An 18397-nucleotide genomic window follows, 5' to 3' on the forward strand; every position below is an offset into this window, starting at 1 on the left:
GCTTGACAAATGAATCAAATTCCTCAGTTTTCAGTCTTGTCAGTCCTGACATTATTCCATAATATAACAAGAAGATGAAGAAAATGTAAACTATTATTTGTAGTAATTCTTGATGGTAGATATATGGACCTATGGTGGTGATTCAGGGGTTTTAAGGATGGAAGATATCATTCAGCTATCTAATCCCCCTACTGAAAATATTGACTATTGAATTTAATGCTTTGCACAGGGGTCATGCCAGAAGTGCGTTTACTGTAAAAGGACAGCCAGTCAAGAAAAGTAATCTGTTCCTACTTAAGATATTACTAGAAGTCCTGACTGCTTTTACTTTCTTATTGTGAGAAAGGCTATGATGTGTCCTGAAATTCAACAAGTAACGCAGAATTTGTGGCTTCTTTGGTCTTAGAATATTTGTGCTAGACTCAATCCAGACATTAATTTCTTATTTCTAGTGAGATGGTTCAGAGTGAAATATGAATAATCACTAAATCCTATTGTAAAATAAACCTGCTGCAGAAATATGCCCAGATTTATCTTCAGACTTTGAGTAACTCTCTCAAGATAGATAAATTTTTGGGAGGTGTCTGTATGGGAGGACAGTTCATGTGGCACACATCATCTTGTCTGGAGTGCAGTGGAAAACTTTTGTGTAGATTCCTGACTGCAGTGACTGGATGAATCTTTATCCACAGTACTATTTCCAGTCACCAAAACCAGTTATTGTGCCAGTGACTTTGATTATTTACCCAACACAAAGTCCCTTGGCCAGTCAGAGAGGTTTAAAATAAAATTGGGATAACAGCAACACAGATCAATGGTAGGAGCTGTACTAGACTACTCCTAAAGATAGAGAAAGAGAGAGAGGGTTCTGGGAATAACTATAAGGAACAGAATACAGAGAAAATCAGAACTCCAGTAATGAAAAAAATGGATTAAGAGACCCTGTGCATCCCTATGTCAATGATACAATTCTTCAGATACCTCAGTTGGAAATTTCAATAAAAATACATCATGACATTAAAGAGATGCCTATGTATGTGTGTGTGTATAGAGATATATATATATAATCTATATGCATGCATTTAGATATCTGTGGCATGCAGCCTTCCCTATCCCAACATACATGCAGACACAAATACACATGTATGAATGTATACATAGATATATTTAAACACATATACATGTATGGATAAGGGAAGGCTGCATGTCATACATACTTTCAAAGTTTTCTGAATGTTGATATGTAACACTTGATAACTATGCTACCTCTCCACATTGTTTTGTGATAAGAAATATTAAAATTTGATAGTTTGGGAAAATGTAGTCCACGTCACTAGCTTCTGATGGTATTAATTTATTAGCTAGCAAAAATGCAGTAGGAACGTCTGTTGAAAAGAGTGTCTGTTGCTGAAGAAAGTGGGGCACGAAGCTACCTTGCCTTTCTCGTTACCAGGCAGCCTGTACAACAGTAGAAAAGAATCCCAGGAAGCTCCAGGCAGTCTGCCCTCACTCTGTATACCGTGACTGTGACAAAAAATGACTCGTCTCTAAAGGTCTTACCAAGTTGCATTGCACTCAGCTTCCTTGCTGCCTCTCGTGTTGTTGAAAACACAAAGTCCGCATTTAAAGCAGCCGTTATGGAGTAGCGTTACAAAGGATAAATCACAGAAATTTTGTAACTAATATATTTGAGCCATTGAAGTAGCATATCTAGATGACGTTATCTACCCTTTAAATTAATGACCTGTAAGATCCATAGTGAAGCCTGTTACTCATGTTTTCTGTGCTGTACAATTGTCTGTTACTGTGTTTAGCTAAAACTACAGGGGATGTAGTTAAGTGAAACTGAAATCCTGCCAGTTGTATAAATATGAAGTGTCTATGACTTGTTTACTGTGCTATCTTGATAAGCTTTTAGTTCTGTATATCTTTCTACCTATGGTAATATATAACTCTAAGTTTAAAGGTCTCTTCTCTTTCCCTCATTTGCCCTGAGGTTTTTATTTTGCTTCATTTTGCTTTGAGAGCTTTTATTTTTTGATTTCATCAAACCTTTTCATAACTTAGACAAATCCATTTATACTTCTGCTTGCTTTAGACCAGGACTGTTAAACCAGAGGCATGCAAACAGCATGCATGAAATGCAGCTGTCGGGTATTGTATCATGCACTCCTAGTCACAGGTACAATCACAGTAGTGTAAGAAATAGTGTGCGCACTTTATGAATTGGGTATGATCTAAGCCAGGATAGTCATGGCAGGATTGATAATTGCTGCTGGAGGCAATAGCTTGCTGCTTTAATACTTGCTTCATTGGATGTTAAAGGTTTGTTTTGCACTGGAATAATTTGCCTGCCTGAAGTTATTTGTGTCTGAAAAAAAATTAAAATCATCAAAATGGGGCTTGAGGCACCAGAAAAGACCTGACAGATAACAAATACTGCAGCACAATTCTTGGCGCATTTAAGTGATACCATCTTGAAGACAGATTCAAAATGAAAAAACCTTAAATGAAAGATGCCTGACCTGCAATGGCCAGAGCAGCAGTCTCATTTCAGGTTATGGAAATATGTAACTCCCTGGTCAGTGCCATTAATAGGTGTGTATTAAATCTTCCATTACAGATGCTGGTTCTTTATATGCAATTTCAGAGACTCGAGTGTGAGACAACCCCATCCATAGTATCAGTGTGCCTTTTCCAATGGCTGTTAATTTCTTCATTGTTACTGAAACCATTTTTGGACTGCAATTTTCAAGGTGGAGACTACTTTGACTTTAAGTACTGTAACAAAGATAGCATAGGCCTTTCAGAAAGAAAGCCACATGAACAACAAAAAATGCGGCCTACATGTTAGTTTTTATAATTGTAAATCTTTGGAGTAGCTCTTGCAATTCTTGTTACATGCATAGTTGCAATTTTAAGCCATAGTTAACATTCTTTCTTGAAACATAAACCTTGGTACACTGCCAGTGGAAAAGATGTCCCAAAGCAGAATTTCTCTTCTTACAGCCCAAGCAAGTGTCAGATGTAATCGCAGTATGTAGAGGCTCAGTTATTGCCAATAGTGATCAGATCATTGATAGCTCGAGTCTGGCATGCTTATTCTACTGGTGGGCCTGTATTTGAAGCATCAGGGAAGTCATCCAGTTAGCCATCTCTTTGATAGAGCATTGCAATATGAACGCTCTTAAAATCAGGTCATATAAGGAATAAAGGTAATTGTTCTATAAAGAAAGGTGTAAATGGCTGTTTGTATTTCTAAAGTCTCTCCTCCCTACCCTTCCCATTCATCCCCCGCAGTGCGCCGCTCCAAAGCTGCAGATGAGGAAAGGAGCCACAAAGCACGCAGGGCCCGGGATGAATACCGACGACAATCCTTGCGTGCCATCCAGAAGGGAAGAGTGGCTGGCCTGAGTAATCTGTTCCAGGGGACAAGCCTGAATAATGATCAGGAGATAAAACTGCACAACAATAGTGCAAGTTCTTTGCTGCCTCTCTCTGCAGCATCCAGGTTAGTTAGTACCAGAGTGACCTTGAAATAACTTTCTGTTGAATTGCTCTCTCTCCAATCCCCACCATTTCAACAAGCTCTTCTTCAGTTGCTGGAAGTTCTCAGTGCCATGCTTTTTTGCTACAACCAGAAAAGGAATGTTTAAAGAAAGGTGAAAACAGATTGAATACTTAAACTAAACACCATTTATTTTTCAGACAGATTTCTTTGAGTTCACATGGTGGGGGATGGGTCCTTCAAAAATCAGTATTAGATCAGTATGGAAGGCTGCGATATGGAGAATTCAAATAGACAAAATCTTAGACAAGCCTAAGCCTCAAGCCTAGAACTGCCTGCTGCTTAACAGCTCTTTGAAATGTTTTGCAGAGAGCTGTCATACTCTTAAGTTTCAGGGGGTTTAAGATTTTTTTTCAGGCAAAATCAAGTGACTTTGGTGTTTATTAATCTCTTGACTATTTAGGGAGCACCACGAATTGCAGAAGGGGAAAAGAATCTGAACTGGCAGATGGGTGCTAGAAAGTTGACTAGTCACTCTACTCTTGTCCTGGTTATTTCTTATACCATTAATTTGGCCTCATGTGGTGATAAAGGCAATGTGAACACTTGCAGGATGGTGGTATTAAATGAAAAAAAAAAAATCCAGAGACACAGAAACTCTCCCATAACAGTAGGCAAAACTCCTAGTTTGAGGAGGAATCAGAAATTCAATCTCAGAGCGCACAGGATCTTTAAAGTTATCATCAAATCAAATTATCAAAGAAAGGAATTCTCTTATTGCTTTTCCAAACCACTTGAATTTTTCTTCAATTTGAAGTAGTAAAACCACTAGTGACAGTGGCAGATTTTGAAAAATACAGCCCATAACTTTGTTTGACCTGCAGTTCTGAGCTTCTGAGGTGATTTACTACAGGATTTGGAGGGGCTAGATGCAATCCTTTTCAAAAAGGACCTGAAAAAAAGCTGGAAAATATTCTAATCATTATCCAGCTCATATTCGATAGTATTTACCTGTTTCTAAGCTATACCTGTATTACAAAAAATAGACAGTATTTATTTTTCTTATCTCTTAAGGCTCCTCTTTGTCCATGACTTGATTGTGAAGGTATCAAGAAAAATAAAAGTTGCTTTAATAGTGAATAGGTAGAACCTGACCCAGTAATTTTGAGATTTGGCCTAGGGCAGAAAAAATTATGGATTTGACAAGTTTTTCAAAGCTGAACTGAATTAGAGAGAAATAAGTTAAGAAACAAGAACGGACTGTTAAGCCCTGGAATTCAATGGCTTTCTTGTCTCTTTATAGAAAATATTCAAAACCAAAAATAATGAACACATGTAGGTGTGTTTCTTTAATGTGTGTTTATAACTGAATTCTCATTTTCTTTCCTCACTCATGGCTGTATCTTCAAATTGTATCATGAATGTTGGTCAGATCTGCTCACATGGGTTCGTGCAATTGAACAATAACTTACATTCACTGTGGGCTTCATGACTTGGTATCAACTGAATCAATCACTGGTTTTAGTAATAGTAAGGCAAGCTGAAAGGAGGACTCAGTTGCATATCATCAAGCAGACAGCATGTACCTTTTTGCTTTTATTCCTTTTTAAAGAGCACCTTGCTGTCCTGAATTGCAGAACCTTGACTGGTTTTGTGGGTTCTTGATTATCTCACAAATTAGTTTAACACTCTTTGGTGATTTCTGAGCTGACATTCTAATTTTAGTAATAGTTCTCTGTTACATTGTCTAGAAATATACAGCATTAACGGGCAGCTGTATGGCAGGTGGAGTGGGAAAGCTAGAAGCAGGTAGCCAGCTGCTGTACGCTGTGAAATGTATATCTCACCAAATGAGTGAAATTATAGTACAGGTACACATACAGTCATGAAGATCTGGTAATTTGTGCTAACAGTTTGAGCACCCAGAAACCCGTGGGATTTGGCACTATACAGAAATGCATTATAAAGCCTCCCTTTTACTACTGTTTTCAGGAAAAGTGAGATTGTGTGCTTAATTGGAATGCAGTCATACATTCTTTTGATATAATATCCTTAGTAGTTATTTGGGGTAGCTGGATAGATTTTCCACATATTTTACCTGCTTTGCCTCCTACTCACTAAAATGCATAGAAAGTAGAAGAAACAGTAAGGGAGGCTGTCAAGTAGAGAATGCAAAGGGGACATAAGAGTCTAAACAAAACGCTGCCTCTATCATGCTCAATGGTTTGGATACGCAACCTGAGATACAGCTGAGAATTGCTTGCCAGTGAAAAGTAGTATGCTCTAGGCAAAAAAAACTTTACTTGTCAATATGTACATTGGAATAAAATTTAAGTGGAAAAAGAGCTAACTGAAATGTCCATTGCCTCTTTTGTGGTAAATTATTTTTCTATTTAAGTTGTGTGCTTAAGAAAATGTTTAAGATTCCATTGCAAAGGTGAAATCAAAATATTCTGGTTTCCATAAAAACGAACAATATTTTTAACAGATTTTAAAAAGGTTAAAATTATTCAGTGAGCTATACTGAACAGCAGTTATAATGACCATTTTGTAGCTGTACATTTTGTAAATGTATATAGAAAAGAGATACTGTCCCTTGTGTTCATACACTGCTAATTATCTGTATGACTTTGCTCTAATTACTTGCCTTTCAATGCAGTAACATCTGGGAGCGTCCTTCCAGACCCTTTTCCCGAGATGTCATCATTCGCTGGTTCAAAGAAGAGCAGATCCCTCGACGTGCTGGGTTTGAGAGGAACACCAACAGGATTGCTCAATGGTTTCATGGTAATACACTGATCCTTCATTTCTTGTATAATAGAGCTGTAAGCATACACTCAGGAAATAAATCTTGCCAGCTTTCATCACAAAAAGGAACCTCTACTGGCATTGTGAAACCTAGTGCCTGTTAAAACAAGGTGTTAGCATCATTCCTGTCATTAGTATGTGATTTTCCTGTTTTCTTTTTTTCTGATTAAGTAGACTAATTTGTGACCCATAGCACTAAAGTTGTTTTTTTTTTTATGAGTATTTTGGCCAAAATATACTTGCTGTAAAATAGCAAGCCAAGCAGGGGGAATGAGACGAAGATAGGGGGAGGGGGACTCCAAAATAAACTGGTGAATACTCTAGTGGTATGGTGTGTGGGTGACTGACATTCAAGTTTTTGCCTTACCTGATTTGCAAGAGGGACGTGAACTCATGTTTGTTAAATCCCTGTTGTACTTTCTAAACTGGGGTAGCATTCTTTCTTGCTTGCTTTCTTCTGCAAACAAAAATTATTGAAAGGTCTTGATCTTTCTCAAAAAGAATTGGGAGTGTATGATTTTAGACAGTTTTCATGAAATGGGCAAACCAGTTCCTGTTCAGATCCATAATTTGCTGTCATATCTGCTGGAGTTCCTAGCGTCTCTGAGGCTTTTGCTCTGTATAGCATTTTCTATGCAGCTGAATCTTTGATATCAAATTCAGAGGTAAGTCATCTTACTTTCATAGGTATCTAAACATGAAAAAAATAATTCTGGCTTAATAGCTGACATAATTGAGGGACTGGAAAGACTTTGAAGTAAATCTTAATAATTTTTCATTGCTGTCTTTGGTGAGTCTCACATTTCTTTGTTCAAAGCACTAAGCTGACCCTGATCCTGTTTTCATGATTCTCTCAGTAAAAGATGAAGATGTGTGGGTGTTCTAAACTGAACCAGGCAAGGAAGATTTCTGAACAAGTTTAGTGTTTCATGTATTGCAGATTTCTTTGTGTGATACACAGATCCTTATGTGTTAAAAGACATCAACAAGCTACTGTTTTCAGTGCCTAATTAGCCAAAGACACTGAAGTCAGTCATGAATAGCTTGTAAATGCTACAATACTTCCATTTCTTATGAATAGTGATGTAGACAGGGGTTTTTTTTTGTTTTCTTACAAAAGACATTTGGTGTGGTTTCTTTGAGAGACAAACTGATTAAAATTTCATCTGTGGACATTTTTCAAAAGTATTTTCAACCATGATCTTTCTGTGTGGTCCAATGGTAAATGTTTTCCCGGCTTGTGGGAAGTTCACGTCCATATAAATTGATGTGACTAGGACGTTATTATTGATGTGAATGTGTTAGGAACATAATTCACGCCTTCAGTGAAGAAGGACCTGAGCTTAAGCTAATGCTTGTGCAGTCTTTCTGCAAACTTCAGTGGCTTTTATTTTAGTCTGTTAATCACTACAAGAATTGAGAAATTCATCATCTTTCTTTAGTTTCTCCGATCATGCCATACATATCTTAAGAAACTGCAACTATCCAACAACATTTATAGAAGTGTGCAAAGTACCTTGCTTGTCCTCCCCCCACTCAAGGAGCCTGACAAAGATAATCAAGATAGATTCCCAGCACAAAGTTCAGTGGTTTTCTTTGCAGAGATCCACATGAATGCTGCTTTGGTACCTGGTTGCTGGGTTAGCTGCTTTAGCTTCTGCAGCTCTGGTCAGGTTCATCGGAATCCTTAGTGAACAATTCCAATACCTTGTAACTCTCCTGGAGCTGTGGAAGCTAAACATCAGGTTGTTACAGGTGTGGTAGTCAATGTTTTGTTGTGTTATATAGCATCTGTGTTACATTTTGTAATGTAGACAAACTTTGACGAAACAAAAACAAAAACCCCAAAGCAAAATACTGGAAAGCATTGACATACTTTTCCTTCTTTTTTCTAGAAAAAAACCCAAACCCTCTTCATTGCATTGGCCTCCAGTTTTGGGCTGGGGGAGGTGGGGAAGGGAAGGCAGCCAGAAGATTTTTGATCCAACCAGTAATCTTTATTTCTGTTCTCTGTTTAATTCTTATTAAAATAAAGATTATGACTTCTGTTGTATAAGCCTATTTAGGATCTTCTGCGTGTTCATGTTTTGTATTGTATTCATGGAACCAGAACAATATATATGGGTTTTGTGTATGAATGAAAATACAGCAGAATATATCTGACTGGTATAAGAAATTGGCCATACAAGTGACAGCCATTCTGCAGAGCCCAGAATTAAGGCTAATCACTTGAGCCAATGGAGTAATAATACAATCATCATTTGGATAGGTAGATAACTGCTGCCTAGTATTTAAAGTTGTCTAGTGTTATGATGACAGGTTCTTAAAACTTCAAGCATCTCTCAAAAGAAGTATAATCAGGTCCTTCACATCTTGGAACTTCTGTATTTTCTAGTATACCAATTTTAGACCATAAAATTGGAGTATAATATTCTGCCTCATGTTAAGGGCTTTTTGAATGTAATGCACTGAGAGATCCATTACGGCAGTACTGAAAAAGTAGATATTAGTTACAGAATTACATGGTTTTGCCGAGGTCAATAGACCTTTTCTTACCTGTTTTGACTCTCAGGTTTTTCAACTTTTTAACTGAAGTTAAGCATTAGCCAATTCACTGTCTTCAAATTGTAGTATGGACATATGGTATTTTCTAATCATACAGAGATGAAGGTTGGAGGCAGATGTGTTTAGATAATATAGCGAAGTCCAAATAACAATGTAAAAATGTCTTTACCCTCATATATTTGGTATATTTCTCACATTACATCATCAAAAATGATCTGGATTCTGTTTTAAAATATGTATTGTCTAGGCCACTTTCATGGTATGCGAGACAGGGTAATGTAGGGCATACTTAATGTACCTGAAGTTTTCCTTTTATCTTCATATGAAGAATCACTACAAAATGTTTCATTTGAAGTGGAGCAGTAAAATCTGTGGTAAGGAGAAGTCTTTTTCTAATCTGAGCATTTCCTTCCTTGTATGCAAAGTTACTTCTTAAACAAATACCAGCTTTGACTTTATCTCTGTTTGCCTTTTGATATTATCATCCATTACCTGAACTCCACTAACAGATGATTTTAGCTCATTTTGAATAGGTTTTACTGTTTTCTTGATTTAAAAAGTTATCATGTTAAAGATACAAAATGTAATGTTCATTTACATATTATTATGACTTTTGGATGTATATTCTACTCTTTTTGTATGTTTTTGTAGTAGATCCCTGCCAAGAAGCAGATCATATACCTCTTCAATATAGGATGATTTTTTAACGTTTTGTTTTTTTTTTTTAAAATAAATAGCTATTTTAAAACGTTGTTTGTAATTCAAAACATTTAATATTTAATCCCTTCAGAAATCATAAAATTAGATGATATTTACTTCATTTGGATTGGGAAAAAATGAACCTTTTTTTTAAGTGGCTTATGCTCACTTAGTGGCCACAGTGAAATGATGCTCAGTTCTCAAACTGCTACATTGAAGGAGAATTGGAACAAATGGTTAAGGTGTCACTGAGACTTATCTTGGGATATAAGGTGTCTATATCTTTTGTAGAAAAAACAGCTGTTTCTTTGGTATTATTTAATAGTTGCTTTAATAGTTGCTTTAAGTTTGAGTGAAAAGAATTATGCCTTGATTTTTTTTTTTTTTTTTTTACTATGAAAACTAAATATAGTTAAAGGTAAAAGAATCCCTTCCTGGCACCTTCTGTGTGGGAGTTTTACTATGAAAACTAAATATAGTTAAAGGTAAAAGAATCCCTTCCTGGCACCTTCTGTGTGGGAGTGGTGGCTGGACATTTTCAATTTAGAAGCTGGGCTATTTTCATAATTGTGACAACCAGGAAGTTAATAATTGTAATATGATTTCTTATCTGCTAACTGATGAATATGGGCTGTTGAATCTAATTTACAAGGGCATCCTAGTGTTGTATCAAGATGTATGAAACATTTTTTGTAAATCTGAATTCAGAACATTCTTAGCCAATATCTCAGTTGCTGGTACAGTTTGAAAACTGGGAGTTAATCTGGTGTTAAGGGTAGGAGGTCTGTCTCTCAGAAGGGCTAGAAAGGGAGACATGCCCATTGTTTCGGCCAAGTTTAGCTTTGAACTGGAATTTTCAAACCTCTGTGCGACCCCTGCAAAATAAAGGGAAAGTTACCACCCTTCCCTGTATATGTTGAAGAGTTTTGCCAAACACTATCATAGACATTGGCAAATTGTAGTTTTCAGTTTACTGCAAGCATAAGACACTGAGAATAGAATTCCATATGGCAACAAAACTAGAGGCCTCTTCATCCTGTAAGTGTTTAACAAAAGGGTGCTGGTGGCTGAGCCAGGTAATATTTCCATTTCTTTGCTCTATCTTTCATTTCTCCTTTAATCTCTCTCTTTTGCTAGAAATCTGTTTCAGCATTTTTTTTTTCCATTCCCACTGGTTTGTCAGCTGTTACTTCTGATATTTTTGATTATTTTTTAAAAACTTCAGATGTTAGATTTTTCGCTCTCACGTATTCTGTTTTGCACTTGGTTATTTTCCATTCAGAACATCGGAGAACTGTTTGCAGCATGGGCTGTTCTCTAATTATTTCCCTAGCTTTAGTTGAAACTGATGTTTTATGATGGTTGGTGTTATTTATTCATGATATAGAGGGCATCTCTCAGAGATACAGTGAGTACAATACTGTATGACAAAATGAGTGATTTATTCATTGCCTGTCTATGAGGTGGCTGTGTGCATGTTTGCTAAGCATCTACTGTAGCACTATCAGATCTCTACTTGCCTTCAGGTTGAAAGGAAAGTTTCAGAGGCTGATATCACGGATCTGGAAACATGAGGTAGTTGCCCTAAAGGTGGTACCTTTAAAATGTAATTTCAGTAGCATGGTTTGTGTTGTGGAGAACTATTTTATCAAGGGAAGTCAGGGTGGCAGTGCAGTTACTGGCTAAGGGAGTTGCAAGCTGTGAAGAAGCTGATCATAGCAAGCTGAAGGATGGATTGAAAAATGCTGAGAGAAGCAGAAGCTGCATAATCCCTGAGGTCAGGGGAGCCAGGGAAGGCAATTTTCATTTTGAACAGGATCATGTTGTAAATGTTTATAGATCAAGGTTTAATTTCAGGTGGTGACTATTGTTTTCAAGGAGAAAATCTAGCAGAACTAAATAGTGGCAATGGTTCTGCAAATCAGATGCTCTCACTAAAGGATTGAAGGCAATATTTCTGAAAGTCTACTAATTTCAAGTCCTTGAACAGCAGTGGCAATGCTAGACATATTGGTATAGCTGAACTGTGGGAAATATATCTTACAAAATGTAGTTTGTATTGTAATATTTTCTAAGGGACACAGAAATGGCAGTGGTTTGGTTTGGAAAAATGTCTGAGAGTGAATACAGTTTGCTGTTTTGAACATAAAAGCACACTTCTTCTTCTGCTCTTGAAGAAGAACCTTCCAGTCGTTCAATAAATGCATGTTAGAAAGATACAAAGCAAGTGGTGTAAATCCAGCAGAAGTACAGCCTTCTTGATGTTAACAGTCTATTTTCTAATTCACTGCTTTATTGTTATCTAGCTTTTAGTTCTCTTTGAGAAAGTGCACAGATAGATTCTCTGCTTAAGTAAACTGAGCCCCAGGGGTCTGGGACGTTCTAGAATTGTTGTTGTTGGGGTATTTTGTTGGGAAAAAGATACAAGGTCTTGTTAAAAATTTCCTGAATTCACTGAGAGCTTTTCCACTGTCTTCCATAGGCCTTGAAAGACACAATTGAAAAATAACTGTATGCAAAGCTTGGTATCTAAACCATCCTGTGATTGGAAACATATGGAATGCCATCAGAGAATTCCTGACTCACATGATAAACACAGCTAAGACAAAAGTTGCTACAATGTACCTGTTACTTTGCACACAGTTGCAGGACAGCTGTGGGTCTCCAATTTCTACAACAAAATGAAGAAGGGGAAGTGTGAGGTTAAAATAGAGCTACAGATTATCAAAATTTATTTTGAACAATTGCCTGGCAAAGATTAAAAATTGAAGATTATGTTCATTATAGATTTTAGCAGAGACTATGTCTTAGTTTCTTTATCAAAAAGGTAGATTCCTCTGTTTTCTACTTTGCCAGCCTGTTCTCAAAGAGAGGGCTGATGGTGATCAGCAGTTCATGTATCTGTAGACTTTGTGGCTTGTGGCAGCTGCAGGGATATACCCAGGCCCACACAGGCTGGTCGTTATTGCCACCTGCTTGGTTTTGTGTGAAACAAGTAGTACCACAGTCATTTAGTATTAACCATCGTTCCTAATCTGTGTGGACTTCTCCAAAAACATTGTTAGAAACGAGTGTTACCTTTGCCGGGATTCTTGGCAGGAAGAACAAGTACAGAAGAAGCGTGGACACCACATTTCACTCTGGTCACGTAACCCTAGCTTAGAGGGTGGAGGCATACTGTTGGCCTGCGTGGGGAGGCACACACTGCTGTCACCTGTCCTGGAGTTAAAAAGAGTACTTGAGTTTCCAAGGCTGCATAGTCCTGTGTTTTTCGTCACTGTTGAATTCAGACACACAGATGAATGATACTCATATCACAGTGGTTACGCAGGATGAATGAGAGCCCTCTGTTGTATTCTGTAGAGGGGTTGCTGAACACTGAGAGAGACAAGTCAGGCTGGAAAATCTGTCTCTAGCATTTGAAAGACTAATGATAGGCTTGCTCTGGTTTTGCACCATGGCCTTTAAATAGTAATAATATGGCAATTTTGCTTTACTTTGAAATAACTATAAAGCAGTAATGTTTACAACCTACGCATACAGATTTTATTGGGGCACTATACATGAACCGCTTTGTCTTGCAGTTTTATATATATTCTTTATATGGGTGGGTTTGCACATAGTTATTAGAGCCATGACCATCTGTTTCCTTGATGTGAGATGGAACACTATTTTTTGTATTTCCAAAACATATTCCTATCAAACATCTACTGGCCGTTCTTTTCAAAGATAGTACGGTATTGGAAGTGTTTAGATCCTGTGGTAGATTCTGGTACTTGATTATGGAAGTCTCAAGTCAAGTAAGACCCATAACATGACAAAGCCCAAATACTTCATCAGCTCTTGTTCAGTTCTCAGCTTCTTCTTTAAGAAATGAGAGGTGGTTTTCTGTTTTCTGAGAAATAAGATAATCCTTCATATTCTAAGTCATTTCACTTAGCTTGTAATGATTGTTTCAGTCTGTCAGTTCTTTTGCAGGCTTTGGAATGGTTTTCTAGTGCCATTACAGCTCCAAAGTGTCTACACAGACAGGTTATTAGCAAACAAAATAAATGTTTTAGACTCATGGCTCCCCTTGGAAGGGAGCAAAGTATCAAAGTGAGGTAATGTGAGCTGTAACATGCTGCAAGGAGAAAGGAAGCACAAAAGAACAGCAGGGAAATTGTAGAATGAGGCAATTGAATAATTAATGTAAATAGGCTAATTGCTAATATGAAATGAGCTTTCTTATTCTTTTACAATACATTGTCCTTCTTGACTGCTTTTTAACTGGAAGCTATATTCTAAAGATTAGGCATGTTCTAAAGATAGAAGGCAGCAATTCTAAACAGGTATTGCAGTCACTAAAAATGAGAGATAATAAAGCGCATGCGACCACAAAAGGGAAACAAGTTTGATGAAGTGTTACTGGTTTCATGGATACAAATGGGTCAGGTGCAGTGCCCATACAGTGCACTGCTAGTCAAAAATTTAAAAAAAAAAAAAAAAAAAAGTCCGTTCAAGTTTCTGCCAGACGATTCTTTGCATTTGTAAAGAATATGCAGCAGCTTTTTCATTGAGTTTACTCGCAGGTGAATTTATGAATATCTTAATGAACAAATATTTTCCTATTGAAACCCAAATTGCTTTACATTCTGAAGACTTCTTGCCCCCTTTAATTAAAACACTTCAAGGTTGTCTTCTCCATGTGCTACTATTAGAGTATGACATAGTGAGCAATTATAATTTCATTTAGTAAGCCATTGTGGTAGTTTAATATATTTACCTGTAATTTTACATTACAGTTCTGTGTTCTGTCTTCTTAATGAACTGGACTGTGTGTGAGAACATTTCTCTGTTACTGCAGCTCCTTCGGTCAGGCTTTATCACATTACATAAAACAGGAGAGGTGTTGCTGAGTGGAAAGCTCTGCTCTTAGTGTTTGGAAATGAAGATTCATTTATAAAAACCAAGTGATAAAAGAGCATGTATTATTTGGAAGAAATCATATATGAGGACTTAGAACTGACCCATTTTAAAGAAAATAAGGAATGTTACATTCAAGTAAAAAGCCTTGACATCTACAAAGGTTGTTCATGCTGACTGGAAGAAACTTTTATGGTGACCAAAGCTAATGCAGAAGGCCTTGTTCATCTGTCCAGAAGCCTGAATCTGAGCTGTGGTACCCTTTTACATATATCATAATCTGTTCCTTAAATACTGGATCATGCTTTCTCCTCTCAGAGTCAATTGTGTATGTGTGTGTTAGTTTGTCCATGCAGAAGGTGCGCTTAGTCATCAGTCACTACCAGCACAAGACATTCAGCTCATGCTGTGTGTCTTTAAATGCTGCATCTAGATGTTCCTGATCACCCCCTCTAGCATACCACAGGTGTCCTGCATAGAAACTCATTGGTCTTGGATGAATTGCTGATATCCTGCTTATTGTTGGTCCATATTTGTTTATCAGCCGTACCTCCAGCTCTTGTTCCTTTGCTTGCACGCTTACAATAACATGCTTTCTATTTCACAGGCTTCCATACATTTTCTTCAGCTTATGCTAGACAAAGTTATATTTATTACCTGTAGTATTTTCCATTTAAAGCCCAGCACAGCAAATACTTGCAGGCCCAAGGTCAGAAAATTTTACTGGTTTCCCAGCAGATGTCTGCCTTACTGGTCCTACTGTCTTGCTATGCAAAGTGTCGAAACCGCAGTCCTATTGATCCAGCCTTAAGGCAAAAGATTAAAAGTTATTAGTTTGAAAGCTCCTTTGAAACAATGCTGTTTCCCTGCTAAGAAAACACAACTCTCTCAAACAGTATCAGCAGGTATGGTGTGTAGTTATGCAGGGGGAAAAGCATGTGATTGCACAAAATTATGTTGCTGGTTTAACTTAATTCCAGTTCACCCAGTTAAAAAGCAGAGTGAAACACGTAAACTGCTTTCACTGGAGGAGATAAACGGTAGGAGATGATATGAAAACAAAGGCAAGAGATTTCCGGAACTCTGCGGGTAACTAACCTGTATGTGCAACTTCACCATGTGACGCTGGCGTAGAGGCAGAGTGCAGTGGTGTGGGAAACATAAATTTACCCTTCCCCTGCAAAAGTTAAGGGAATGGCAGCTCCTTTTCTTCCCTTTTGGATTTCAGAAAGGTCGGCTCTTCCTTCTTCTCCTGGCCTTTCAGTGAATGGGACTGTCAAATCACACACTCCTGAGTCTTTTTAAGAGGTAAAACTCCAAAAGTGCTATGCAGATTAGCATGCTGATCAGCGCTGGCTCTGAATGGATCATACCCTACCTCTCTATCCAAGACTAGCATATGTAACGTAATACACAAGAGTTCTTAATCTGTCATAAGGAGGACTTGAGTCTAAATCATGTACAATTCTATGGAACATTCTGCCACTGCTGTTACCACTGCTTCTCACAATTAAACACAGCATGGATCTTTCATGAGTGCATACGGCTATTGTAAATTCATTCTAGTATGCTTGATAAAAAGCTTGAAGTGAGCTGCAAAGATGTCTAGAAACTTCAGTCCAAGATACAAGAGAGTAATAGTTCATTAGTCATGGGATGGAGCTCCCTCTCCTTTTTTCTCTCTTAACCCACGCTACTGTTTACAGAGCGGGGATGGAATCTTTGAGAGCTAAGGTGGTGGTAGCAACAAATGATTCTGCACACTTGCTGTCTGTGTCCAGATCCTCTTATCACGTAAACTGGAATAGTTCCATTGATGAAATTTAGCATAAATGAAGGACTCTTAGTCTCAGAGTTTGTATTACAAATAAAGTAAAAAAATATGTTTGCTTCTGTTTGTAACTTCTTCAGAACCTCAGATGAAGTTGGTCCCTCCTTTGAAGCCATTTCTGCTTATTGAGTAGTGGCTTTGAACACCTGATTCAGATTATTCTGCTATGAGTTTGAGCCTAGCTGCTAGCTCGCTCACCTTCCAGTGCTGGTAGGAAATGAGGCTATTTAGTGGCTGTTTTTTAGTGGCTTAACTGAGAACTGGGTCACACCCCAGAGGATGTCCAGAACTGGATCATTGTAAGAGCTACACGCGGTTATTATACTGCCGCTCATTGGGTGTGAAGTTTTTATTGTCCCAATGTTATTCTCATTTGACTTTCAACAGTGCTTCGGTGTCTGGTTCACTTTATTGAGTGATTAAAGGTAACTTTTTTTCCCCGAGGAACAGTGCACTAAATCAATATGCAAGAATGTTGCAAGCAGCTAGAAAGCACTGTAATTAACAAAATTAACTTAAAGTTCCCAAATCTAGCCAAGTGTGAGAAGAAAAATCAATTATCAATATTACCCCTAGATTTGCTTTTCTTTGAGCTAGATAAAGTATAGTTTCTTAAGTACTTACAGAAAATACTGCAATCAAACTGCTTTGTAGAAATCTGTCTGGAACTGCTATTCTAATTTGAATATGGGCAAATATTCCAGATACAGCATGATTTAAATTTTTATCCCTTTTAACAGAAAAAGTTCTAATGATTACTTGATTAAAAAACAGGTAGAAAGATTTCTTCTAAGCTGATACCATCTGGAAGATTCTCACAGTTGTAAATAGATTTTGTATTTGACTGCCAGTGTACCTAAAAAAAATGTATGCGTTGTTAAACCTTACACAAGTGGGATATATCTAAGGCAAAACTTTTTTCCGTTAGCTATGAAAAAAGCATGAAAAGCAAACAACACAGTATATTTTCTGCTTAGTTTTATCTGTTTTAACACCAGCTATAACATTTGAATTCCAGGGCTCCATGTTACTGTGACTTTCATTTTTGTCCTTCTCTTTTGTGATCTCTGCTGACACTGTGATTTACTATTGGAGTTGTCATTTAGGTTTACGGAAAACGTGTCTTGACAGCTTCTTCACCACCTGTGAGATTATAGTATTCTAGGTAAACCATAAAATATACGTGCTTTTGAAGACAATCATGGGCACATGTAAAATTTTCATAATTTTTTAATCTATTAATTTCATCATAGAAAGGAGAAGGGTTGATTGGTTATTTTTGAGTGTGATCTATTTTTATTAATAACCAAGGGGGTTTTATTCTTTAAAAATGAATTGAAATTGCATTTAATTGCTTTTCTTCTAATTCACAATAAAGAACATTACCATTAAAGCCTCCTGAGAAGTTTTTATACCTTATACTCATAAATTGTGGGGATTGCAGAGCCAATTGGACTATATATTTGCCATGATATCTACTCAGTATATTCATGATAGTGTGTCAAATTGGCTATAAGCTGTGGGCCAAATTTATAACAATAGCCCAAGTTCTTCCTAAAATTAATAGTTTCATGCTGGGAGCATACAGGAACCCTCAGCTATCTTATAAAGTACAGGGCAACATACCATGGGAAGAGAGAAGCTGGAGCTTACTGCACCCTAGTGACAATGCCATTGTCCTCCCTACCCACCGGAATGAGCCTTGGGCTGCCTTTCTAGGGCTGATGTAGATGGACCCCAGAATCAAAAAGTTAACTCTTGTTACTTGTGGAGATGGAGGTTCAACTGGATGTTTAATGAGTCTTGTTGGATGTCATGAAGAATCAAAATCTAACTTCCATATACTCAGATAAAAAGCAAATTAAAATTAAAATAGCATAGCTACATCAATACAAATCAGTAACAATATAAAAAGGCCAGTGGAAAATATTAGCAACTCTAGCAAATTAGCAGCTTCTCAGAGGCTGTAACGTGATATTTTGTTTGCTGCCATGTAACACAATTAACTTCTAGGCATTTCAGTGTCCATTCACTGCGCAAATGCTCTTACGGTGAGACCACTAAATTGATGAAGTTGTATT

At 37.3% G+C, this 18397-nt stretch overlaps 1 protein-coding gene across 2 annotated transcripts in view; it reads left to right on the plus strand.

Annotated features, from left to right (window-relative positions):
* The window catches only part of SH2D4B (SH2 domain containing 4B), a 111785-nt gene that overhangs the window by 76065 nt on the left and 17323 nt on the right, over window positions 1-18397 (plus strand). For both annotated transcript variants that reach the window (XM_080400918.1, XM_080400917.1), the window contains 2 exons: window positions 3301-3511; window positions 6168-6295. In XM_080400918.1, coding sequence (XP_080257044.1) covers window positions 3301-3511; window positions 6168-6295 — 339 coding nt within the window. The remainder of the gene's footprint in view (window positions 1-3300; window positions 3512-6167; window positions 6296-18397) is intronic.

The sequence above is a fragment of the Falco punctatus genome (genome assembly GCF_963210335.1).
Source record: "Falco punctatus genome assembly, chromosome: 9".
Taxonomy (NCBI): domain Eukaryota; kingdom Metazoa; phylum Chordata; class Aves; order Falconiformes; family Falconidae; genus Falco; species Falco punctatus.